Here is a 26,934-nt window from a genome sequence, read left to right as displayed (position 1 = left end):
CGTTTCTGCAGTGCCGCTCCAATTTATATAGTCACACGCCTTGTTTACATATTAGCGGATTATTTGTGTAGTCCTCTCTTCACGCTCCTGGTGATCATATATAATTTCTCCTTTTACTTTCTGCCCCTTTCTTCTGTCTCCCCATCTTTTACTTGTATATGTTTCACTCCCCTCTTTGTGTAAGGTTACCCCCTCTCACGCTCCCTGTGTGTATATTACTCTGTATGATTATATGTATATAGGACCCCTTCCTTCACTGTTTTTACCTGTCGGGAGCCCTTTTTTGTACTGTTGCCATCTTTTACTTGTTTATGTTTCACTCCCCTCTTTGTGTAAGGTTACCCCCTCTCACGCTCCCTGTGTGTATAATACTCTGCATGATTATATGTGTATAATACTCTGCATGATTATATGTATATAGGACCTCTTCTTTCACTGTTTTTACCCGTCGGGGGCCCTTTTTTGTACTCTCGCCATCTTTTATGCTCCTTGTTAAAGTTTGCTGATACTTCCATTTTCACGTTCCTTGCTTTCTTGTCACCCCGCTTCATGAAGTGTATCCTCTGCCCTCGTGTGACCCCCTTCTTTGTGTTGTCTCACCCCCTCTTTCATTTTCCCTATGTGCAGGCCAGCTGTACAGTCTCCCAGTGTTCATTCTAGCACACTGCACCTGTCCCACCCCGTGCAGTTTCTTTCCTGCCTGGGGTGTTGCCTTCTGCTCTGGTGCTTCTAGCACACTCTGGTCGGGTTGTGACAGGTTCAGGGTGCTAGAACGAACACTAGCCTCCCCCTTCCCTAACACCTCTTGTTTGTATGTCACTTTGTATAGTTTCACCACCTGTTTATTTTATTTCCCTCTCGCTGTGTGAATCTGTCTCCTGATCTTTTCCCGTGTTTGTGTATTTTGTGGCCCTCGGTAGCTTACTGGGTCACAGCCCATTTCCGTTTGTCAAGAATACACACAAAACGTTGCTTTTTAGCACTCCGGATCACCCAGTGCCCACTGGCTTCCAAACAGGAGCCCGGGTTACTTAATGGTTCACCCGCCTCTGCTATCAGATGTCCTGATGTCCTGACTCTTTACCGCCCTTCCTCCATGTCATTCTGCTCCTTTTCTTTTGTAATTGTTGCTATGATTTTTATTTTCATTGTCTGTAAATGTCATAAAGTCCTGGGGAGTTTTAGGACTGTGTGTTTGTTTTTCCGTCACGCTTATCCGCAAGTGACAGGATCACACAGTATAGAATGGGCTAATATCGACTGGATCTTGGGGGAAACAAATATTTTAATGTTAAACTGTCTGGGAAGAAACATTGGGTGATACCACCCAAAACAGCTCATTTCCCTTCTGTTCAGGGCATCACATGAATCCGTTGCCTCAGATCTATAATATGCGACTTTGATCCGGCAAAAGTTAAAGTCTAATCACAAATTGCCAGCAACTTTGCACTTTGTGGAGATGACACCATTTACCTATGATGAAAAGTAGAAGCACATTTATCATGTCTTAGACGCTTGATGTAAGGTGTATGAACTTGCCTATATGTGTTTAATGATCCTCTTCTTGGTATTTTGCAGGCCTCGTGCTTTCCGTGTTTACATTGGCAGCCTCCGAGTAATCTCTCGCTGGTGAGTATTGGCTGGCATGCAATTTGGAAAGCCCCCAGCCCTTTTGTGAACTATTGACTTAACTGAGACACGAGGCATAAAGTGCTTCAGTCTTCGAAACATCAGCCGCTGTAAAGGGAACACTTTAACCATAATATGATTTCTCCTTTAGGTAATTTGCAGTTTTGCGGCACAGAAATCACAGGGCGTTTTACCATGTCGTTTAGCGGGGAAATGGCAGAGGGCAAGACGGACATAACCAATGGTAAGTGTACTGTTTGTATGCTGTAGACTTGATCACAAATATTTAATTAGGTGCTGCCAGGAGCAGGGAAGTTACTGAAAACAGCATGGGAAAAAATGGAATAAAGTCGGTAATATGCTGGGAATAATAATATTATATTTACCAGAGGATGAGGCCTGTGTGCTGCCACCCTGTCTACTGTGCATGTACAGGTCTCTGAAAACATGGTGCCGGCAACACGTTCCCATTGATTTCTCTGACGTCCTAGTGGATGCTGGGGACTCCGTAAGGACCATGGGGAATAGACGGGCTCCGCAGGAGACTGGGCACTCTAAAAGAAAGATTAGGTACTATCTGGTGTGCACTGGCTCCTCCCTCTATGCCCCTCCTCCAGACCTCAGTTAGAATCTGTGCCCGGCCAGAGCTGGGTGCTCCTAGTGGGCTCTCCTGAGCTTGCTAGAAAAGAAAGTATTTGTTAGGTTTTTTATTTTCAGTGAGATCTGCTGGCAACAGACTCACTGCTACGTGGGACTGAGGGGAGAGAAGCAAACCTACCTGCGTGCAGCTAGCTTGTGCTTCTTAGGCTACTGGACACCATTAGCTCCAGAGGGTTCGAACACAGGGCCTGACCTCGATTGTCCATTCCCGGAGCCGCGCCGCCGTCCCCCTTGCAGAGCCAGAAGACAGAAGAAACGACGAAAACGGCGGCTGAAGACTCCTGTCTTCATTAAGGTAGCGCACAGCACTGCAGCTGTGCGCCATTGCTCCCACAGGGGGGGGGGGGGGGGAGGGGGGGGCTCCCTGGGCAGCAATTATAATACCTTTTGGCACAAATTATACACATAATACAGTCTGTCACTGTATATGTGTGCCATTAAGTCTCACAAAACGCGGGACAGAAGCCCGCCGCTGAGGGGGCGGGGCCTTCTTCCTCAGCACACCAGCGCCATTTTCCCTTCACAGTTCCGCTGGAAGCAGCTCCCCAGGCTCTCCCCTGCAGTATCTGGATACAAGAAGGGTAAAAAAGAGAGGGGGGGCACTTAAATTTAGGCGCAAATAAGATAAGTAAGCAGCTATTGGGAAAAATCGCTTATTATAGTGTACATCCCTGTGTTATATAGCGCTGTGGTGTGTGCTGGCATACTCTTCCTGTCTCCCCAAAGGACTTTGTGGGGTCCTGTCCTCAGTCTGAGCATTCCCTGTGTGTGTGCGGTGTGTCGATACGGCTGTGTCGACATGTTTGATGAGGAGGGTTACGTGGAGGCGGAGCAGAGGCAGATAAGTGTGGTGTCGCCCCCGACGGGGCCGACACCTGATTGGATGGATATGTGGAAGGTCTTAACCCCGACAGTGTCAACTCCTTACATAAAAGGTTCGATGACGCAGCAGCCTTGGGACAGCCGGGGTCTCAGCCCGCGCCTGCCCAGGCGACTCAGAAGCCGTCAGGGGCTCATAAACGCCCGCTAGCTCTGATGGTAGACACAGATGTCGACACGGAGTCTGACTCCAGTGTAGATGAGGATGAGACAAATGTACTGTCTACAAAAGCCATCCGATGCATGATTACTGCAATGAACCACCAAGAGGGGTATTATGTTTGGGGAGAAAAAGCAGCCAGTGACTTTTCCCCCATCTGATGAATTAAATGAGTTGTGTGAAGAAGCGTGGAGTTCCCCTGATAAGAAACTAGTAATTTCTAAGAGGTTACTGATGGCGTACCCTTTCCCGCCAACGGATAGGTTACGTTGGGAAACATCCCCTAGGGTGGACAAGGCGCTAACACGCTTATCTAAAAGGGTGGCACTGCCGTCTCAGGATACGGCCGCCCTAAAGGACCCTGCGGATAGAAAGCAGGAAGCTATCCTGAAGTCTGTGTATACACACTCTGGTACTCTACTGAGACCTGCTATGGCTTCAGCCTGGATGTGTAGTGCTGCAGCAGCATGGACTGATACCCTGTCAGACAACATTGATTCCCTCGACAGGGATACTATTTTGCTAACCATCGAACATATAAAAGACGTCGTCTTATATATGCGGGATGCACAGAGGGACATTTGCCTGCTGGCATCTAGAATTAATGCAATGTCCATTTCTGCCAGGAGAGTATTATGGACTCGGCAGTGGACAGGTGATGCTGATTCTAAAAAACACATGGAGGTTTTGCCTTATAAGGGTGAGGAATTGTTTGGGGACGGTCTCTCGGACCTCGTATCCACAGCAACTGCTGGGAAGTCGACTTTTTTACCTCAGGTTCCCTCACAGCCTAAGAAAGCACCGTATTATCAAATGCAGTCCTTTCGGCCTCAGAAAGGCAAGCGGGTCAGAGGAGCATCCTTTCTGGCCAGAGGCAAGGGTAGAGGAAAGAAACTGCACCAGGCAGCCAGTTCCCAGGAACAAAAATCCTCCCCTGCTTCCACTAAGTCCACCGCATGACGTTGGGGCTCCACAGGCGGAGCCAGGTGCGGTGGGGGCGCGTCTCCGAAACTTCAGCAACCTGTGGGTTCGCTCACAAGTGGATCTCTGGGCTGTACAAATTGTATCTCAGGGATACAAGCTGGAGTTCGAGGCGACTCCCCCTCGCCGTTACCTCAAATCAGCCTTGCCAGCTGCTCCCAGGGAAAGGGAGGTAGTACTGGCGGCAATTCACAAGCTGTACCTCCAGCAGGTGATAATCAAGGTCCCCCTCCTTCAACAGGGCAGGGGTTACTATTCCACAATGTTTGTGGTACCGAAACCGGACGGTTCGGTGAGACCCATCCTGAATTTAAAATCCTTGAACACTTCTATAAAGAAGTTCAAGTTCTAAATGGAATCGCTCAGAGCGGTCATTGCAAGCCTGGAAGAGGGGGATTTTATGGTGTCGCTGGACATAAAAGATGCTTACTTGCATGTCCCAATTTACCCACCTCACCAGGAATACCTCAGGTTTGTGGTACAAGACTGTCATTACCAATTCCAGACGTTGCCGTTTGGTCTCTCCACGGCACCGAGAATATTTACCAAGGTAATGGCCGAAATGATGATACTCCTTCGGAAGAAGGGAGTTCTAATTATCGCGTACTTGGACGATCTCCTCATAAAGGCGAGGTCCAGAGAGCAGTTGTTGCTCAGCGTAGCACTCTCTCAGGAAGTGTTGCAACAGCACGGCTGAATTCTGAATATCCCAAAGTCGCAGCTGATTCCTGCGACGCGTCTGCTTTTCCTGGGCATGATTCTGGACACAGAACAGAAGAAGGTGTTTCTCCCGGTGGAGAAGGCCCAGGAATTGTCATCTCTGGTCAGGGACCTCCTGAAACCAAAACAGGTATCGGTGCATCACTGCACGCGAGTCCTGGGAAAGATGGTGGCTTCTTACGAAGCAATTCCCTTCGGCAGGTTCCATGCAAGGATCTTTCAGTGGGATCTGTTGGACAAATGGTCCGGATCGCATCTTCAGATGCATCGGTTGATCACCCTGTCCCCAAGGGCCAGGGTGTCTCTGCTGTGGTGGCTGCAGAGTGCTCATCTTCTCGAGGGCCGCAGATTCGGCATACAGGACTGGGTCCTGGTGACCACGGATGCAAGCCTCCAAGGATGGGGGGCAGTCACTCAGGGAAGAAACTTCCAAGGACAGTGGTCAAGTCTGGAGACTTCACTACACATAAATATACTGGAACTAAGGGCCATTTACAACGCCCTGAGTCAAGAGCCCCTGCTTCAAAACCAACCTGTACTGATTCAGTCAGACAACATCACGGCGGTCGCCCATGTAAACCGCCAGGGCGGCACGAGAAGCAGGATGGCAATGGCAGAAGCCACAAGGATTCTTCGATGGGCGGAGAATCACGTGCTAGCACTGTCGGCAGTGTTCATCCCGGGAGTGGACACCTGGGAAGCAGACTTCCTCAGCAGGCACGACCTCCACCCGGGAGAGTGGGGACTTCATCAAGAAGTCTTCACACAGATTGTAAATCGCTGGGAACTGCCACTGGTGGACATGATGGCGTCCCGCCTCAACAAAAAGCTAAAAAAATATTGCGCCAGGTCAAGGGACCCTCAGGCGATAGCTGTGGACGCACTAGTGACACCGTGGGTGTACCAGTCGGTTTATGTGTTCCCTCCTCTTCCTCTCATACCCAAGGTACTGAGGATAGTAAGAAAGAGAGGAGTAAGAACTATACTCATCGTTCCGGATTGGCCAAGAAGAACTTGGTACCCAGAACTACAAGAAATGATCTCAGAGGACCCATGGCCTCTGCCTCTCAGACAGGACCTGTTACAACAGGGGCCCTGTCTGTTCCAAGACTTACCGCGGCTGCGTTTGACGGCATGGCGGTTGAACGCCGGATCCTAGCGGAAAAGGGCATTCCAGATGAAGTTATTCCTACGCTAATAAAGGCTAGGAAAGACGTGACAGCAAAACATTATCACCGAATATGGCGAAAATATGTTGCTTGGTTTGAGGCCATGAAGGCCCCTACAGAGGAATTCCAGCTGGGTCGATTCCTGCACTTCCTACAGTCAGGAGTGTCTATGGGCCTAAAATTAGGATCCATAAAGGTCCAGATTTCGGCCCTGTCTATTTTCTTTCAAAAAGAACTGGCTTCACTGCCTGAAGTTCAGACGTTTGTTAAGGGAGTGCTGCATATTCAGCCCCCTTTTGTGCCTCCAGTGGCACCTGGGGATCTTAACGTTATGTTGGATTTCCTAAAATCACACTGGTTTGAGCCACTTAAGACCGTGGAGCTAAAGTATCTCACGTGGAAGGTGGTCATGTTGTTGGCCTTAGCTTCAGCTAGGCGTGTGTCAGAATTGGCTGCTTTGTCATGTAAAAGCCCATATCTGATCTTCCATATGGACAGGGCAGAATTGAGGACTCGTCCCCAATTTCTCCCAAAGGTGCTATCAGCGTTTCATTTGAACCAACCTATTGTGGTTCCTGCGGCTACTCGGGACTTGGAGGATTCCAAGTTGCTGGACGTAGTCCGGGCCTTGAAAATTTATGTTTCCAGGACGGCTGGAGTCAGGAAAACTGACTCGCTATTTATCCTGCATGCACCCAACAAGCTGGGTGCTCCTGCTTCAAAGCAAACTATTGCTCGCTGGATCTGTAGCACGATTCAGCAGGCTCATTCTGCGGCTGGATTGCCGCATCCAAAATCGGTGAAGGCCCATTCCACAAGGAAGGTGGGCTCTTCTTGGGCGGCTTCCCGAGGGGTCTCGGCATTACAGCTTTGCCGAGCTGCTACTTGGTCGGGTTCAAACACATTTGCAAAATTCTACAAGTTTGATACCCTGGCTGAGGAGGACCTTGAGTTTGCTCATTCGGTGCTGCAGAGTCATCCGCACTCTCCCGCCCGTTTGGGAGCTTTGGTATAATCCCCATGGTCCTTACGGAGTTCCCAGCATCCACTAGGACGTCAGAGAAAATAAGAATTTACTCACCGGTAATTCTATTTCTCGTAGTCCGTAGTGGATGCTGGGCGCCCGTCCCAAGTGCGGACTCTCTGCAATACATGTATATAGTTATTGCTTCACTAAAGGGTTATTGTTATGAGCCATCCGTACATGGAGGCTCAGTTGTTGTTCATACTGTTAACTGGGTATGGTTATCACAAGTTATACAGTGTGATTGGTGTGGCTGGTCTTAGTCTTACCCTGGATTCCAAATCCTTTCCTTGTTCTGTCAGCTCTTCCGGGCACAGTTTCCCTAACTGAGGTCTGGAGGAGGGGCATAGAGGGAGGAGCCAGTGCACACCAGATAGTACCTAATCTTTCTTTTAGAGTGCCCAGTCTCCTGCGGAGCCCGTCTATTCCCCATGGTCCTTACGGAGTTCCCAGCATCCACTACGGACTACGAGAAATAGAATTACCGGTGAGTAAATTCTTCTGCATAAATCTCTGGTAAAATGGCCGCAGCACCATTTTCTCGATGATTTGTGCAGCATTGCCGGCGCAGGACACTGGAGAGGTAAGTATAATAAGTGGCCCCCCTGGACTGCACCCATTATAGATACACTGCTAGATCACATACCGTTGTCTTTAATGTCTGCATATTCTGGTATCTTTGGATACAGCGTGCTATAATCAATTGTTATATTGCGCCCGATCTCGTCTAAAGTGACGGTTGGTCGCAGGGCGATTTTCAGTTGATCTTTTTTTTTTACCCTACTATCACGCACGTAGAGGTCGGGTACGCGACTAAACCCGACCAAAGTAAAGGGCGCAACGTGAAAAGTCACGTTTGTGCGCCCAAATGCTTCACTACTCACATATTTCAGATCGCCACCCCCGTGGGGTGCAAGCTGAAATATCTGCGCTTGCAGCCATCACTCCCGAACAAAGCAACAATTGAATTGCTCCATTGACTGCCATCTAGTGGCGGCCAGAGTGAAAATAATTGTAATATTGCCCAGTATGTCAGAGAAGACAGGTTCTGATAGATCTGATCTTAAAGTTGCCCATACAGACTCCATCTTGTAAAGGCAAACGCTTTTCTTTATGTAACACAAGGAATATTCTGAAAGTTACCAAGTGGATTGATTTCATTAGCTTCATAGCGTTGGAATGTATTCAGATAAAATATAGTTGTGAAGGTTATGGGATTCGATTCACACACACAACACACAGAAATAATGAGAATAGATAAGGAGGAGTTCGCCAGGTGCAGAACGTTGAACTCCACCGCATCGCTCTCACACATCTTAGATGTAGCTATAAGATAAGGGATTTTCTGTATAATGATCCTTTTGTATCCAGTTAATTGTATGATTCACCAATATTATTCTGTGTATGCACTTGCTTGTTAAAAAAGGATATAAAACTTGGCATTGCCCAGAATAAATCAGAGACTGCTTAGACACGACCGAGTGTGCCATGTGTCCATTCTCTCTCAGTGCTGACACACAGCGGGGCTTCTGACACTGCTCTAGACCTCTGGTCGCCATTGCTCATAGAGAGTTACTAACACAGATTCATCAGATCTGTCTCCTCCCATCTACCTGTCACTCACGTTTTCCAGCTGAGAAAGTGTTGCATCCTGGTATTGCTGTGACGTCGCACCATTGCTCCCGCTTTTAAAGGGGCGAAATGGAATCAAGTGACCGGCCATACCGGAGCGCTTTTCAAGTTCCTTCTATGCTTTTCAGACTCCTGTTTACAATAATTCTAGTAGTTTAGTTTTATTGATGCGCTGGGATGAAGTGCGTTGCTCCTCTAAAAAAAAAAAGAAAGAAAAAAAAAGAAAGAAGAGGGCCATTGAAATTAGTAAAAGTTGTATAATGGTAGCATCAAGTGAGTAAATTGGTCATCTGAAGGTGGACTTTATATTGTGTGATCAGTCTGATCCCGTATATTTTCTTTTGCTTCACAGATAGCTTTTCCAGCAGTCCTGAAGACATGTCTGGTGCTGAAGAAGGGAAGGAGAACTCGTCCGGCATAGAAGTGGAGGCCTCTGACGTCAGCTTGAGCCTCACAGGCGATGACACTGGTACAAACAGAGCGGAGAGTAGAGACAGTTGCTCGGAGAGCTCAGTGGAGGATAAAGACTCTGACAGTATGGACGATACAGGTCACTATTCCATCAACGATGAGAATCGGGGAAATGACCGCTCCCATTCTGAGGATGACGACGATGATGAGGAAGAGGAGGAGGAAGATCGTCTCCGTAAAAGAGGCCAACGAAAGCGGGCCAATCATGATCAGGACTCTTCCGATGATGAGAAAGCCCTGGAAGACTGGCTGGCCTCTGAGAAAACTCCCCTCTCCCTGCCCCGTTGGCGGGCTTTACGGGCCCTCAGGCAGCGGGAGATTGGTAGCAGCGATCGCTTCATATATGATGCCAGTGGGGCGCGAGGGTTCGTACAGCGGTTCCGCCTCTTGCATGGCCTGGACGGGCACATTGGATGCGTCAACACACTGCACTTTAACCAGCGAGGCACCTGGCTGGCAAGTGGCAGCGATGACCTCAAGGTGGTGGTTTGGGACTGGGTGAAGCGGAAACCCGTGTTAGAGTTTGAAAGTGGCCACAAAAGCAACGTATTTCAGGTATAGACCTAAACATTATTGACCCCTCTCCAGTTACTGTCAAGTGTATTTTTATTAACCAGTAGATACACCCATGAGGTCTTCCCTGGAGATTGGTGAAGGTACATGTTGGTGGAGGGCAGTGTATTTCTGAGAGAGAAGACAAATTGACCAACCACAATACTCCCTTTAAAGATGCACGTGTATTGCAGAACTGACGGGGTCCCAGGAGAACTGGTTGCATTGAGCTGCCTGCGCTAAGGGGTAGCGGGGGTACGTTGGTAAAATATACAGCTAGCTGTCGGTGCAGTTTTAAAGAGCCTAGTATTTGATATTAGCTGATTTGCTTTGAGCGACAAGCTGTGTATATAAAGGGGTGTGGTTCATAGGGTCGACCATTATTGGTCGACATGACAAAAGGTCGACGTGTCTTTTTTTTTCTTTTTCTTTTTTTTAAACATTTTTTGGTGTCGTTTTCTTCGTGAAGTGACCGGGAGCCTCAATTAGTGCACCGTGTCCCCTCGCATGGCTCACTTCGCTTGCACAGGTTACCTTTCCCAATCGTAGTCCACGTGGATCGTAAAGTATGAAAAAGTTCAAAAATTTTTAACATTTTTGAAAAACTCATGTCTACCTAGAGACCATGTCAACCTAATGAATGTCAACCAATAGTGGCCGACCTAAAGACTGGATACAGATGAAGAGAGTAAACCTACTGTCCATGCCAGTGCATTGTCCACCCTCCCATCTCTCCTCCTGTCCAGCAGAACGATGAGCAAACCTCCCAGTGACCACTGAGGCTGGCCCACTACGGAATATGCCGATAGTCCTCAATGCCTCTAGTAGGGATGCAGTCAATTTGCCGGCTGTAGGGATCCCGGCATTTAGGAAACCGACACCGAAATCCTGACAGCCGACAGACGGAATCTCCGCGCTATTCCCACTAGTGGGTGTCCACCTCACCCATAGAGTGGGAATAGATCCTGTGGTGAGCCACCAAGCCCAGCCAGCCCGCAAGGGGACTCTTGGCCCTCGCCCTGCTGCCGGCATTTTGGCGGTCAGGATGCTGCTGTTGGGATATGGACAGCCGGCTTCCCGTCCGCCGATAATACATACTGAACCCCTCTAGTGCACTCTCTTGCTGTCCCCTCTTCTGTTATTATCAACTCTTTCCACATATAACTATAAAGGCCTATTATCGGGAATTGCACCCTTAGATGTTGTCCTCCCAAACTTCTGGGGATGTAATCATTGGTTTCCTTCAATTGGCATGCTTCAAGGGGAATACATACAATATGCCGGCTGTCGGCATCCTGACAGCGGCAGCTGGCATACCGGCAGGGAGTGCGCTCACCATGCATCGGTGCCGAACTTAGCTTGCCACAGGTTATATTCCCACTCAAATGGTGGCATGGACCGAGTGGGAATTGGGGACTGCAGTAGGGATTCTGACCGCCGGCAGGCGGTATAGTAACAGCATACCCTTTAAGGGATAGGTTAATCGGCTCTCCCATGCAAGGCATTACTAATAGATTCATGCTAACCATGATCTAATAAATGCCACATTTTCCGTATTCTAGCGATTTTGCATTGGAAGCACCAGGTGATGAAAGGAGAGGTATGAGGTATTGCCACCTCTAGCGTCTCCTCTGCATTATCTCCTTATCAGATGTAAGAATGCAGAGCGTGCAGCACAGCTCCCCTCAGATGGGAACAGTTGTTCCACACAGCGGTGGTGTAGCCTGGTGTTAATGGTCTTGTATTGCAGCACAGCGTAACGGTTTAATATCTGCAATGAAAATACTTGCTGATAGCTTAAAGCATAGTTCTCAAACTCGGTCCTCAGGACCCCAAGCAGCTCATGTTTTCCAGATCTACTCACAGCATCACCTGTGGATCTTTCTAAAATGTGTCAGTGAGTAATGAATATACCTGTGCAGCTGTCTGGGGTCCTGAGGAACGAGTGTGAGTACCTGTGCAGCTGTCTGGGGTCCTGAGGACTGAGTGTGAGTACCTGTGCAGCTGTCTGGGGTCCTGAGGACTGAGTGTGAGTACCTGTGCAGCTGTCTGGGGTCCTGAGGACTGAGTGTGAGTACCTGTGCAGCTGTCTGGGGTCCTGAGGAACGAGTGTGAGTACCTGTGCAGCTGTCTGGGGTCCTGAGGAACGAGTGTGAGTACCTGTGCAGCTGTCTGGGGTCCTGAGGAACGAGTGTGAGTACCTGTGCAGCTGTCTGGGGTCCTGAGGAACGAGTGTGAGTACCTGTGCAGCTGTCTGGGGTCCTGAGGAACGAGTGTGAGTACCTGTGCAGCTGTCTGGGGTCCTGAGGAACGAGTGTGAGTACCTGTGCAGCTGTCTGGGGTCCTGAGGACTGAGTGTGAGTACCTGTGCAGCTGTCTGGGGTCCTGAGGACTGAGTGTGAGTACCTGTGCAGCTGTCTGGTGTCCTGAGGAACGAGTGTGAGTACCTGTGCAGCTGTCTGGGGTCCTGAGGAACGAGTGTGAGTACCTGTGCAGCTGTCTGGGGTCCTGAGGAACGAGTGTGAGTACCTGTGCAGCTGTCTGGGGTCCTGAGGAACGAGTGTGAGTACCTGTGCAGCTGTCTGGGGTCCTGAGGAACGAGTGTGAGTACCTGTGCAGCTGTCTGGGGTCCTGAGGAACGAGTGTGAGTACCTGTGCAGCTGTCTGGGGTCCTGAGGAACGAGTGTGAGTACCTGTGCAGCTGTCTGGGGTCCTGAGGAACGAGTGTGAGTACCTGTGCAGCTGTCGGGTCCTGAGGAACGAGTGTGAGTACCTGTGCAGCTGTCTGGGGTCCTGAGGAACGAGTGTGAGTACCTGTGCAGCTGTCTGGGGTCCTGAGGAACGAGTGTGAGTACCTGTGCTTGACGCTATTTCCTCTTTGCTCTGAATCATCTCTGTGGAACTGTGCGCATCACTATATATTCTGCACATGTAGCAGACATTGTATATGGGGCCTTATTCAGGTTTGCTAGCAAACTAAACAGTAAGCAGTTGGGCAAAACCATGTGCACTGCAGGTGGGGCAGATGTAACATGTGCAGAGAGAGTTAGATTTGGGTGGGTTATTTTGTTTCTGTGCAGGGTAAATACTGGCTGCTTTATTTTTACAGTGCAATTTTATTTGTGTGATCGGGTTGGGTATGTTTTACCGGCGGTCAGCATCCCGACGCTGGAATCCCGGCCGCAGAATGCAGGTGGGGGGAGGGGGGGGGGTTAGCGCAATGAAGACCCTTGCAGACTCTGTGGCGAGCTACGCTCTATGGGTGTTACGGACACCCACGAGTGGAAATAGTCCCTTTTAGTCGGCACGCCGACCGTCTGGTTTGTGAGGCTTCAGGATGTAAGGGGTAGGTATTGTGACCGGCGGTCTCCTGACCGCCAGTCACATAACTACATCCCACCCAAATCTAACTCTCTCTGCACATGTTACATCCGCCCCACCTGCAGTGCACATGGTTTTGCCCAATTGCTTACTTTTTTGGCTTGCTAACAACTCTGAATATGGCCCCTGGGGTACATATAATGTCATTTACACACAGCTTCTGCCTTTTCTTTATATAGTACAGATATATCACCATATATACAGAAGGAATCACAGTTACAATGATACTTGTTGCAGGAAAGATTATACACAGATCTTAAGCTTCATTTAAGATGTTATCTGTTTTCAGTGACATAATCTTCAATGAACCATCACATAAAGCAAGTTAGCATAGGTGATGCAATACATTGTCACGTTTCCTCTGAATGAGAGATATCCCTGTTCTATGTGTTTATGTATGTGTTCCTGATTCCATTACAGTTACTATATTACCTTACCATGTATATAGATAGGAGAGGTGACTGATGCCCCCAAAGGTCCATGTTCTAGAGACAAATTCTGCTGCCTCTGTACAGGTCCTTCCTATGGTTTCCCCTGTCAGAATCAAGTATCACCGTTAGTCTGGCACCATACTTATTAGTGAGCTATTACTGTGCAATATATTTAGTGGAATCTGTGATAGTGTATTATCGTTTCACTTCTACTACAGCCAAGAGGACACAGGCTCTTGCTAGGGGTTGCACAGCACCCACGGGAGGCAGGACAGAAAAGAAGAGCCCCTTCCTCCAGTCTGGTGGCTCAGGTCTTGAAGTGTCCCCAGCCGAGTGGTGAATTTAATTAGGTGACCCTCATCCTGTCTTCTTCCCTGCTGGGAAGTGACCTAGCAAGCTGGTCCGATAGGATCTTTCTCTTTCCACCCTCATAGCCAGGCTCCGAGACCTACCTTTCGGTGTCAGAGCAGCAGGGGGGGCAGTTCTCTGATGTGGAGTCTAGCTCTTCCTGGCTACTGGACCTCTGGATACCAGGAACGTTACACTTCTGTATAAGATTCTTTCTAGGCTGAGCAACAGACGGACCCATAAGACAGGTGGGATAACTGGGGCTGCTCTCCCATCTTGTATCCTATTTGCAGCGTAGGTCACACATATTACATTGTTGTCTTCCAGCTGCATGGACCCCCTATTCTATGGGCGGTATTCAGTTCTCTGTGCCCCCTTCCACACCCGTTCTGTTTCTGCTGACGGATGTGGTATCATCATTTCACCTCACTACCCCCAGGGTAGCGAGGCGCCCTAACCCTTTACGCCGCTAAACCTGATTACCATGGGCGAAATAACAGGGATCACTTTAGAAAGGAGATTGGGCGGGATATATCGTTAGAATACCGCCCTTTGTGTTAGTTATTCTTTCCTGTAATTCAGCTTTTATTGCTTTGCACCATGTCTGACAAGGAATCCTCTAAGCAGAGGGAGAGACCTTTCCAAAGCCTCAACATACTGTGTGACCACCGTCCATCTAAGCTTCCACTGGGACACTGTTGTGCCGTATGGCGCACACTGCCTCAGGGTGGCTTAGTAAAAGGTCACATGTTCTCTATGCCCTCAGGATTAGGTTCCTGCAGATGCGTATTTGGGTGAGGGCGTCCTCTGCTTCTCTGGAGTGTGAATGGGACAACCTGCTTGTAATAACGTAGGATTCTGATAGGCTGCCTGGCTCTTCTTCCTCCCAGGAAATAAGTGGAAAGGCTAAACTGGAGAAGGGAATCCTCCTGCCACCTGTAGAGGGGAAAGCACCTTCCTTAGGTAATAAGGATGCGGTCATGTGACCGCCGCTCGGGATCCCGGTGCTCGCCATGCCTACGCCGGGATCTTGAGCGAACAAACGCCCGACAGTCAGCATGCTGACTAACAGGGACCATTCCCAGTCGTGGCTGTCCACGACACCCAGAGAGAATAGAACCGTTGGCGAGCGCAGCGAGCTGCTGAGTCCGCAAGGGACTCTGTTGCGCTCGCCCCTCCCCTGCTGGCATTCTGCGGTCGGGATCCTGGGCTCGGTATGCTGACCTCCAGTATCCCCACCGCCAGTCTCTCAGCCCCATCCAATAAAGATAACCCGGTTGCAAGTAAAGAGTGTTTTGTAACGCTACCCAAAAGCATGCCTCCGAAGTAAGCGCCAAAGCTAGGGTGGAGACTGCTGACTACCCCTTTCTTCCTCATGTCCCCCATTAAGGGCGTTGAAAATAAACAACCCGCCTGGGATGGCGGATATTACAGTGCTTTGACTAGGCATGGATTTGGATTGCTCGCACAATCGGGTCATCGATCTCCAAATCATTCTTCTTCACCTGTAGCTGAAACCATTTTCTTGATTGAGGTCACCATCCTAGGACTGAAGGTTTTTTTGGGGAACATTTTCCTTAAAGCCTGATTCCTATTGGACATAATTCAGTGTATGGAACTCCTACTCAATGGACACTAATGCAATCACTTACCACCCTCTAGCCCTCCTGTGAGTGACCTTGTACTGAGGGTCGGTCCTTAGCTCTATAAAGGTGCAAATGTACAGAGTCTATCAATAGGTGTGTGATGTGGTAGTGAGGAGGGGAATGGAGGCAGCAGGAAGCCACAGTGATATATATATATATATATATAGGAAGGAGCAGGGTCCTCCCACCCCCAGCAGCACAGAGTATATCAGGAGATGGGTGATGTGTCAGTGAGGACAGGGCTGCATGTGACAGGGGCAGTGACATGATGTGAGGAGGGGAATGGAGGCAGCAGGAAGCCACAGAATGAGTTATATAGTGGGAGGAGCAGGGTCCCCAGCAGCACAGAGTATATCAGGAGATGAGGGATGTGTCAGTGAGGATAATACTGCATGTGACAGGGGCAGTGACATGATGTGAGGAGGGGAATGGAGGCAGCAGGAAGCCACAGCCTGAGAATTATGTAGTGGAAGGAACAGGGTCCCCAGCAGCACAGAGTATATCAGGAGATGAGTAATGTGTCAGTGAGGACAGGGCTGCATGTGACAGGGGCAGTGACATGATGTGAGGAGAGGAATGGAGGGAGCAGGAAGCCACAGACTGAGAGTTATATAGTGGGAGGAGCAGGGTCCCCAGCAGCACAGAGTATATCAGGAGATGAGTAATGTGTCAGTGAGGACAGGGCTGCATGTGACAGGGGCAGTGACATGATGTGAGGAGGGGAATGGAGGCAGCAGGAAGCCACAGACTGAGAGTTATTTAGTGGGAGGAGCAGGGTCCCCAGCAGGACAGAGTATATCAGGAGAGGAGTGATGTGTGTGTGTGTGTGTGTGTGTGTGTGTGTGTGTGTGTGTGGACAGCAGTAGTCTCTGCTTAGGAGAAGAATGGCGCCCACAGACTAAGTTATAGTGGAAGAAGTAGGATACTTTGGCTGCACAGAGTTGGTATCTGAGGCACCTGTCGGACTGATGCAGGGAGCTTGCAGTGGACATGGACCTCTGTATGAGGCAAAGCTGATATTGCTGTATGACTCCATGACCGCTGCCACTACAGTGTAGGAAGCCACGTATGAGCTTACCCTTTCCACTGGTTCCATTCTTATAACTATTAGTTGAGCGCGCAGAGTGATTGGTGGTGGCTGCTGCCTCTCCCTGGCTCATGCATTTATTGTTTTTCTTCTTTTAGGCAAAATTCCTGCCGAACAGTGGCGACTCCACGCTGGCCATGTGCGCCCGCGACGGGCAGGTGCGCGTTGCAGAGCTCTCAGCCACTCAGTGCTGCAAGAACACAAAGCGGGTGGCCCAGCACAAAGGGGCCTCACACAAGGTGAGCGGTGGGTGTTGTGTTGTGCACGGTCCAGGCAAATAACTAGCACGGGACTAAAACCGAACATTATATTTTCATTATTGTACGCCAACCTAGTATGTGGCACTGTACATTTAGGGGATCACGATAGAATGGAATAGGGTAAAGACTGCGCTGCCAAATTAATGATGGTATCTAATATATAATAATTTATCTTGTAATGTTTCCTGATGATAATATTGTTGCAGCAAAAACTGAGTTGTTACCAGGTCCTGCCTGTGGGTTAATGATAATAAATAGGGGTCTCTTTAGATGTAGATGCACATAATACAGTTCCCAGGGTCACACCAGGAATTACCGGCTACTCGGGGTGTAAGGTTGGGGGAAGGGGTTCTAGCAGATCGCCAGCCTTCTCTTGTTCTGGCCTTCCTATGAGAGTTAGGTGTTCGGATACAAGAGAGCACGTCATGGATCATAGCTCCGTTTCCTTCGCCTCTCTCAGCTCGCCCTAGAACCAGACTCCCCATGCACTTTCTTGTCAGCCGGCGAGGATGCTGTTGTCTTCACCATCGACCTACGGCAAGACCGGCCTGCCTCGTGAGTAGAGATCCCCCTTCCCCCTCTCAGTATGTACCTCACCACATCCCTAGGTCTTGTCTAATAAGTGTCTTGCTCCCATATAAAGGCGGCTAGTGGTCACAAAGGAGAAGGAAAAGAAGATCGGACTGTACACCATCTACGTTAATCCAGCCAACACTTACCAGTTTGCTGTGGGAGGACGAGACCAGTTCGTCAGGTACGAGCCTCCTTTGTGTTTCCTTTTCCTGTATGTCCTCTTCTGTGTCGCCTCTATGGGAATGTAAATACCAGTTACTTACACAGGTTTCCCTGTATCTGTATATTGTGCTCTCTGGTGGATACAGACAGGAGGGTGGAACAGCTGACTGCGTCATGTGCTCCGCCATAGGCCTGAAGAACGCTTGTACCTTGGTTGAAGATAGATTTGCGTACGTCCAGGGCGGGTCACACAGATCACAGATTACTGGTGTCTAATCTAACAGCTTGTCCTTTCTTAGGATCTACGACCAGCGGAAAATCAATGAGAATGAAAATAACGGCGTCCTGAAAAAGTTTTGTCCTCATCATTTGGTGAGTCCAGTGGTGTGAATTTCTGAAGTTGCTGGAAGAAATGTTCTGTTCTTTAGAGCTGCAGTAGTAACTCTGTAAGACGTGATGGCTTGTCACTGTAATGCTGCAGTAAGTGGCTTTATTCTCAATGAGGGATGTAGTTCAAATGCACCCGGACGGGATCCTGGCAGTCAAAATATCAACGCCAGAGTCCCAACCGACTGCATAATGATGGCATCAAAATCCCAACCGAGCTTGGGATCCCGGCGTCAAAATACAGAGGTCTGGGATCCCGAACGTTCTTTTAGCAGGATGTGCTGTGTCCTGCAGCGAGGGGGTGGGAGGTTAGGTTTAGGCATTAGAAGGGGGTTAGGGTGCAGGGACAGGAAGGGGATGGTAAGGTACTGGAGAGGGGGGGAGGTTTAGGCACCAGCGGGGAGGGTTAGAGTTATGCTGGCCATACATTAGGATGACCAGCATTCGATCTGATTCCTCATACGATTTCCCTTCAATCCTCCGTGAAACCCATCGCACATGATTTGGCTTTTTTTTTTGCATTTGATGAATCGTAAGATTGTATGCTTCACCTAGCTCGTGATGACAAAAAATAAAGTCATTTAAAAGGACGCTGATCGTATGCACCATCGTACGATGCATACGATGTGCATACAATTCCGACGGAAAATATGGGCTGCACGAATGATCATATGATGCGACATTCGACCAACGGGGAAGCGCATCGCATCGTAAGCCTACCGAAAACGCATACGATGTGCACACAATGCATCATACGATGCGTTGAAATCATACATTTGTATCCGATATCGTCCTAATGTATGGCCAGCATTAGGCACCCACAAGGGAGAGTTAGGGTTAGGGTAGGGGGCAGGGGAGGGTTAGGGTACTTTTTGGGGGGGTGTTGGGATTCTGAAGGACAGGATGCCGCTGTCTGTATTCGGACCGCCGGCATTCCGTTTATCAGTATATCATACCGGATCCCTCAATGACTATTGGGCAGTGTTGTCTGTGACGGATGTAGCCTGGCCTGAGCTACACTGTGAGTAGGTCAGAATACTACCAGGTGAGACTTGACCGCTGTGCAAGACTCTTACAGGAAGACAGTGGCTCTAGCAACACAGCAATGCCCAACCCATGCAACCCTCAGAGGAACAGCTATTTTGAGTTTGCTATTATCAGATCATGAAATTGTCATTTCGAGTTACTTCCCAGTTGTTTCCTGTAAAGGGAGAAAAACACCTAATTTAGCTGTGTACACCAGATAAAATGAAGACTTTATTAACCCTTTCCAGTCACAGCTAGGAGACTCGCCTTTGATTGAGTCATTTTGTCCCTGAGCATTACGTTTTCTGCTCCTGGCCTTTGGGTGAGCATGATTTATCCCTGGGTAGGTAACTTATGAAACTACACCTCCCAGCATGCCCTGTCACAGTTTGCTGTTAGAGCATGCTAAAACTGTAGCTGGGCTTGATGGGATCTGTAGTTCCACAGCAGCGGGAGCACAACAATAGGCCTGCCCCTTGTTTACCTCATGTCACCCGCATGGGTCAAAGGATCAGATCTCTGTCACACGGGGAATCCATGGGGGAACGTTGTTGTTGTAGTTGTGTGGTTTTTCTTTTTAATCTTCTGAGTGTAGGCGTGAGGAGACGACGCTCCCTCCTGATATAGTATCGCAGCTCCCCAGTGACCTAGTTAATGTTACTCTGGGGGGAATTCTGCACCTATCTATGTTATTGACACCAGGCCTACGTTGTATTTATCTGTGCAGAGTGTAAACTTTTCTTGACGAGTCGGCCTTTTATGTGGGGGGTTTTCTTGGTTGTATATTTAAGCTCGCTGTTCCTGGATTTAAGAATTTTAAATGATTAGTTGTCTTTCTGAAAAATAAGTTGTCTCATTATCCAAGAATTTCACTATCGGCCAGACATGGGGTGAAATCCTTTTAATTGGGTGTGCACACGGCTGCTATAGTCCAAAGTAATTGCTGTTTATTCTACTGCTCATCAGTGTGCATTTTCAGGTCCATTCAGTTGGCCAGGAGTTGACTCGCGCTGTAAGTGGGCACTTATGTGGCACTTATGTTTTACCCCCAACACCCTGATTTATTTATTTTATTTATTCTGCCCTATCCTGGAGCCGCGTACAAAATTCTGCAGGTTGAGATTGGAGTAAATTGATGGGCCGTTGCTGGAGTTTGCACGCTGTTGCAATTGCTTACCGCCCGCTAACTGCTATTTGACTAGGCCGCCGTTTGTGTGTTTATGGGTCACTATACTCCCCTCTGTATCTAACTGGTACAGAGGCTGAAAAAGTACAAACAGTCGGGATGTTCTGCAAATTGGTGCACGTACAATTGTTTTGGGCGTCTTTAAAAGTCCTGTTTAGACAGGATTTCTCTATCGTCCTAGTGGATGCTGGGGTTCCTGAAAGGACCATGGGGGAATAGCGGCTCCGCAGGAGACAGGGCACAAAAAGTAAAGCTTTCCGATCAGGTGGTGTGCACTGGCTCCTCCCCCTATGACCCTCCTCCAAGCCTCAGTTAGATTTTTGTGCCCGGCCGAGAAGGGTGCAATCTAGGTGGCTCTCCTAAAGAGCTGCTTAGAGAAAGTTTAGCTTAGGTTTTTTATTTTACAGTGAGTCCTGCTGGCAACAGGATCACTGCAACGAGGGACTTAGGGGAGAAGAAGTGAACTCACCTGCGTGCAGGATGGATTGGCTTCTTGGCTACTGGACATCAGCTCCAGAGGGACGATCACAGGTACAGCCTGGATGGTCACCGGAGCCTCGCCGCCAGCCCCCTTGCAGATGCTGAAACATGAAGAGGTCCAGAATCGGCGGCAGAAGACTCCTCAGTCTTCTAAAGGTAGCGCACAGCACTGCAGCTGTGCGCCATTTTCCTCTCGGCACACTTCACACGGCAGTCACTGAGGGTGCAGGGCGCTGGGAGGGGAGCGCCCTGGGAGGCAAATGAAAACCTATTTGGCTAAAAAATACCTCACATATAGCCTCCGGGGGCTATATGGAGATATTTAACCCCTGCCAGAATACACTAAAGAGCGGGAGACGAGCCCGCCGGAAAAGGGGCGGGGCCTATCTCAGCACACAGCGCCATTTTCCTTACACAGCTCCGCTGGTCAGGACGGCTCCCAGGTCTCTCCCCTGCACTGCACTACAGAAACAGGGTAAAACAAGAGAGGGGGGGCAAAATAGTGGCAAAAATTATATTATAAATGCAGCTATACAGGGAGCACTTATTATAAGGCTATCCCTGTCATATATAGCGCTTTTGGTGTGTGCTGGCAAACTCTCCCTCTGTCTCCCCAAAGGGCTAGTGGGGTCCTGTCTTCGTTAAGAGCATTCCCTGTGTGTCTGCTGTGTGTCGGTACGTGTGTGTCGACATGTATGAGGACGATATTGGTGTGGAGGCGGAGCAATTGCCAAATATGGGGATGTCACCTCCTAGGGGGTCGACACCAGAATGGATGCCTTTATTTATGGAATTACGGGATAGTGTCAACACGCTAAAGCAGTCGTTTGACGACATGAGACGGCCGGACAATCAGTTAGTGCCTGTCCAGGCGCCTCAAACACCGTCAGGGGCTGTAAAACGCCCTTTGCCTCAGTCGGTCGACACAGACCCAGACACAGGCACTGATTCCAGTGGCGACGGTGACGAATCAACCGTATTTTCCAGTAGGGCCACACGTTATATGATTTTGGCAATGAAGGAGGCGTTACATTTAGCTGATACTACAGGTACCACTAAACAGGGTATTATGTGGGGTGTGAAAAAACTACCTATAGTTTTTCCTGAATCAGAAGAACTAAATGATGTATGTGATGAAGCGTGGGTTGCCCCCGATAAAAAGATGCTAATTTCAAAGAAGTTATTAGCTTTATACCCTTTCCCGTCAGAGGTTAGGGCGCGCTGGGAAACACCTCCTAGGGTGGACAAGGCGCTCACACGCTTATCTAAACAAGTGGCGTTACCCTCTCCTGAGACGGCCGCACTTAAAGATCCAGCAGATAGGAGGATGGAAAATATCCAAAAAAGTATATACACACATACAGGTGTTATACTACGACCAGCTATAGCGACAGCCTGGATGTGCAGTGCTGGAGTAGCTTGGTCAGAGTCCCTGATTGAAAATATTGATACCCTGGATAGGGACAATGTTTTACTGTCTTTAGAGCAAATAAAGGATGCATTTCTTTATATGCGTGATGCACAGAGGGATATCTGCACACTGGCATCACGGGTAAGTGCTATGTCCATTTCGGCCAGAAGAAGTTTATGGACGCGACAGTGGTCAGGCGATGCGGACTCAAAACGGCATATGGAAGTTTTGCCGTATAAAGGGGAGGAGTTATTTGGAGTCGGTCTATCAGATTTGGTGGCCACGGCTACAGCCGGGAAATCCACCTTTTTACCTCAAGCTACTCCCCAACAGAAAAAGACACCGACTTTTCAACCGCAGCCCTTTCGTTCCTTTAAAAACAAGAGAGCAAAGGGATATTCATATCTGCCACGAGGCAGAGGAAGGGGGAAGAGACACCAACAGGCAGCTCCTTCCCAGGAACAGAAGCCCTCCCCCGCTTCTACAAAAGCCTCAGCATGACGCTGGGGCTTCTCAAGCGGACTCGGGGGCGGTGGGCGGTCGTCTCAAGAATTTCAGCGCGCAGTGGGCTCACTCGCAGGTAGATCCCTGGATCCTGCAGATAATATCTCAGGGGTACAGGTTGGAACTAGAGACAGATCCGCCTCGCCGTTTCCTGAAGTCTGCTTTACCAACGTCCCCCTCCGAAAGGGAGACGGTTTTGGAAGCCATTCACAAGCTGTACTCTCAGCAGGTGATAGTCAAGGTACCTCTTCTACAACAGGGAAAGGGGTATTATTCCACTCTATTTGTGGTACCGAAGCCGGACGGCTCGGTAAGACCTATTCTAAATCTGAAGTCCTTGAACCTGTACATAAAGAAGTTCAAGTTCAAAATGGAGTCACTCAGAGCAGTGATAGCGAACCTGGAAGAAGGGGACTTTATGGTGTCCTTGGACATCAAGGATGCGTACCTCCACGTTCCAATTTACCCCTCACACCAGGGGTACCTCAGGTTCGTTGTACAAAACTGTCACTATCAGTTTCAGACGCTGCCGTTCGGATTGTCCACGGCACCTCGGGTCTTTACAAAGGTAATGGCCGAGATGATGATTCTTCTTCGAAGAAAAGGCGTATTAATTATCCCATACTTGGACGATCTCCTAATAAGGGCAAGGTCCAGAGAACAGCTAGAAAGGGGATTAGCACTGTCTCAAGAAGTGCTAAAACAGCACGGCTGGATTCTGAATATTCCAAAATCCCAGTTAATGCCGACAACTCGTCTGCTGTTCCTAGGGATGATTCTGGACACGGTTCAGAAAAAGGTTTTTCTCCCGGAGGAAAAAGCCAAGGAGTTATCCGAGCTTGTCAGGAACCTCCTAAAACCAGGAAAGGTGTCTGTACATCAATGCACAAGAGTCCTGGGAAAAATGGTGGCTTCTTACGAAGCAATTCCATTCGGCAGATTCCATGCACGAATTTTCCAGAGGGATCTGTTGGACAAATGGTCAGGGTCGCATCTTCAGATGCACCAGCGGATAACCCTGTCTCCAAGGACAAGGGTATCTCTTCTGTGGTGGTTGCAGAGTGCTCATCTATTGGAGGGCCGCAGATTCGGCATACAGGATTGGATCCTGGTGACCACGGACGCCAGCCTGAGAGGCTGGGGAGCAGTCACACAAGGAAGAAACTTCCAGGGAGTGTGGACGAGCCTGGAAACGTCTCTTCACATAAACATTCTGGAACTAAGAGCAATCTACAATGCTCTAAGCCAGGCAGAACCTCTGCTTCAAGGAAAACCGGTGTTGATCCAGTCGGACAACATCACGGCAGTCGCCCATGTAAACAGACAGGGCGGCACAAGAAGCAGGAGTGCAATGGCAGAAGCTGCAAGGATTCTTCGCTGGGCAGAGAATCATGTGATAACACTGTCAGCAGTGTTCATCCCGGGAGTGGACAACTGGGAAGCAGACTTCCTCAGCAGACACGACCTTCACCCGGGAGAGTGGGGACTTCATCCGGAAGTCTTCCACATGCTGGTAACCCATTGGGAAAGACCAATGGTGGACATGATGGCGTCTCGCCTCAACAAAAAACTGGACAGGTATTGCGCCAGGTCAAGAGATCCGCAGGCAATAGCTGTGGACGCGCTGGTAACGCCTTGGGTGTACCAGTCGGTGTATGTGTTTCCTCCTCTGCCTCTCATACCAAAAGTATTGAGAATTATACGGCAAAGAGGCGTAAGAACGATACTAGTGGTTCCGGATTGGCCAAGAAGGACTTGGTACCCGGAACTTCAAGAGATGATCACGGAAGATCCGTGGCCTCTACCTCTAAGGAGGGACTTGCTTCAGCAGGGTCCCTGTCTGTTTCAAGACTTACCGCGGCTGCGTTTGACGGCATGGCGGTTGAACGCCGGATCCTAAAGGAAAAAGGCATGCCGGAAGAAGTCATTCCTACTTTGATTAAAGCAAGGAAGGAAGTAACCGTGCAACACTATCACCGCATTTGGCGAAGATATGTTGCGTGGTGCGAGGATCGGAGTGCTCCGACGGAGGAATTTCAACTGGGTCGATTCCTACATTTCCTGCAATCAGGATTGTCTATGGGTCTCAAATTGGGATCTATTAAGGTTCAAATTTCGGCCCTGTCGATTTTCTTTCAAAAAGAATTGGCTTCAGTTCCTGAAGTCCAGACTTTTGTTAAGGGAGTGCTGCATATACAGCCTCCTGTGGTGCCTCCAGTGGCACCGTGGGATCTCAATGTGGTTTTGGAATTTCTAAAATCTCATTGGTTTGAACCACTAAAAAAGGTGGATTTAAAATATCTCACATGGAAAGTGACCATGTTACTAGCCCTGGCTTCGGCCAGGAGAGTGTCAGAACTGGCAGCTTTATCTTACAAAAGCCCATATCTGATTTTCCATTCGGACAGGGCAGAACTGCGGACTCGTCCGCATTTTCTCCCTAAGGTGGTGTCAGCATTTCATCTGAACCAGCCTATTGTAGTGCCTGCGGCTACAAGTGACTTGGAGGACTCCAAGTTACTGGACGTTGTCAGAGCATTAAAAATATATATTGCAAGGACAGCTGGAGTCAGAAAATCTGACTCGTTGTTTATATTGTATGCACCCAACAAGATGGGTGCTCCTGCGTCTAAGCAGACGATTGCTCGTTGGATCTGTAGCACAATCCAACTTGCACATTCTGTGGCAGGCCTGCCACAGCCTAAATCTGTAAAGGCCCACTCCACAAGGAAGGTGGGCTCATCTTGGGCGGCTGCCCGAGGGGTCTCGGCATTACAACTTTGCCGAGCAGCTACGTGGTCAGGGGAGAACACGTTTGTAAAATTTTACAAATTTGATACTCTGGCTAAGGAGGACCTGGAGTTCTCTCATTCGGTGCTGCAGAGTCATCCGCACTCTCCCGCCCGTTTGGGAGCTTTGGTATAATCCCCATGGTCCTTTCAGGAACCCCAGCATCCACTAGGACGATAGAGAAAATAAGAATTTACTTACCGATAATTCTATTTCTCGGAGTCCGTAGTGGATGCTGGGCGCCCATCCCAAGTGCGGATTATCTGCAATAATTGTACATAGTTATTGTTAACTAATTCGGGTTATTGTTTAGGAAGCCATCTTTCAGAGGCTCCTCTGTTATCATACTGTTAACTGGGTTTGATCACAAGTTGTACGGTGTGATTGGTGTGGCTGGTATGAGTCTTACCCGGGATTCAAAATTCCTCCCTTATTGTGTACGCTCGTCCGGGCACAGTACCTAACTGAGGCTTGGAGGAGGGTCATAGGGGGAGGAGCCAGTGCACACCACCTGATCGGAAAGCTTTACTTTTTGTGCCCTGTCTCCTGCGGAGCCGCTATTCCCCCATGGTCCTTTCAGGAACCCCAGCATCCACTACGGACTCCGAGAAATAGAATTATCGGTAAGTAAATTCTTATTTTTTAGACGCTCAAACAGTAGTCGCAATTGTTCAATTTTTCAATAATTCAATTGTGTTTGGGTGCCCATGTACATTGCGCATGTCGCGCCCAAACAGACAGGGTTTAGCCGTCTAAAATGGTTAAACCTGTCTAAACTCCATGTTTTGGGCATCCAAAACTCCCGTTTGTACGCCCAAAGTGCCCAGTTTCAACACATTTTAATCGCACCTCTGGCGCCCAAATGGCAATTTAATTACTGCCGTTGGGCACCCTTTAGTAAGTGTAGGGGCTTAGTGCTTAATTCAGCATGACTTGTAGTTTTGCGAAAAATCACAAAACCACTACTCCTTCCACTAACATGAGGGGTCCGCCCAACACAGGGCAAGGCAGCCCCGCAGGCAGGGTCCTTCTTCCCCGCTAAAATGTGAAGCGCTCGCATCTTTAGGCTAGCCCTCTGCTGCAAAGGCAGTCACCAGGCCGCCATGTTTTGGGTCGTAGCAGCTGCACGTGATGTCATACGGCCCGCTCTGCAATCAGTCTGGACACACCTCTGTTGTCCGGACCCCCCCAAAGCTGCACCACTGCAATGCCACCCCCTGCGATTAGCTAGACTGCGTCACTTAGAATGCCAAGTCCTTGCGCATGTGCTCAGTGGCGTGCAACCATGTGCAGAAGTGCAGAAATCGCCGATTATCAATTTCCACGCTTCAGCGATCGATGCTGAATCGGGCCCCTAGTTCTCAGATGGACCAAATGGAATCGGA

The 26,934-nt window shown here is 49.1% G+C and overlaps 1 protein-coding gene across 3 annotated transcripts in view; it reads left to right on the top strand.

The window, feature by feature from the left end:
* The window catches only part of DCAF8 (DDB1 and CUL4 associated factor 8), a 71,866-nt gene that overhangs the window by 8,961 nt on the left and 35,971 nt on the right, over positions 1 to 26,934 (top strand). For all 3 annotated transcript variants that reach the window (XM_063946979.1, XM_063946978.1, XM_063946977.1), the window contains exons 2-8: positions 1,579 to 1,629; positions 1,781 to 1,873; positions 9,207 to 9,880; positions 16,869 to 17,009; positions 17,491 to 17,585; positions 17,674 to 17,784; positions 18,065 to 18,137. In XM_063946979.1, coding sequence (XP_063803049.1) covers positions 1,825 to 1,873; positions 9,207 to 9,880; positions 16,869 to 17,009; positions 17,491 to 17,585; positions 17,674 to 17,784; positions 18,065 to 18,137 — 1,143 coding nt within the window. In that variant the 5' untranslated portion in view covers positions 1,579 to 1,629; positions 1,781 to 1,824. The remainder of the gene's footprint in view (positions 1 to 1,578; positions 1,630 to 1,780; positions 1,874 to 9,206; positions 9,881 to 16,868; positions 17,010 to 17,490; positions 17,586 to 17,673; positions 17,785 to 18,064; positions 18,138 to 26,934) is intronic.

The sequence above is a fragment of the Pseudophryne corroboree genome, chromosome 12, assembly GCF_028390025.1.
Source record: "Pseudophryne corroboree isolate aPseCor3 chromosome 12, aPseCor3.hap2, whole genome shotgun sequence".
NCBI classification, from domain to species: Eukaryota; Metazoa; Chordata; class Amphibia; order Anura; family Myobatrachidae; genus Pseudophryne; species Pseudophryne corroboree.
This window is presented reverse-complemented; position numbering and strand designations above follow the sequence as displayed.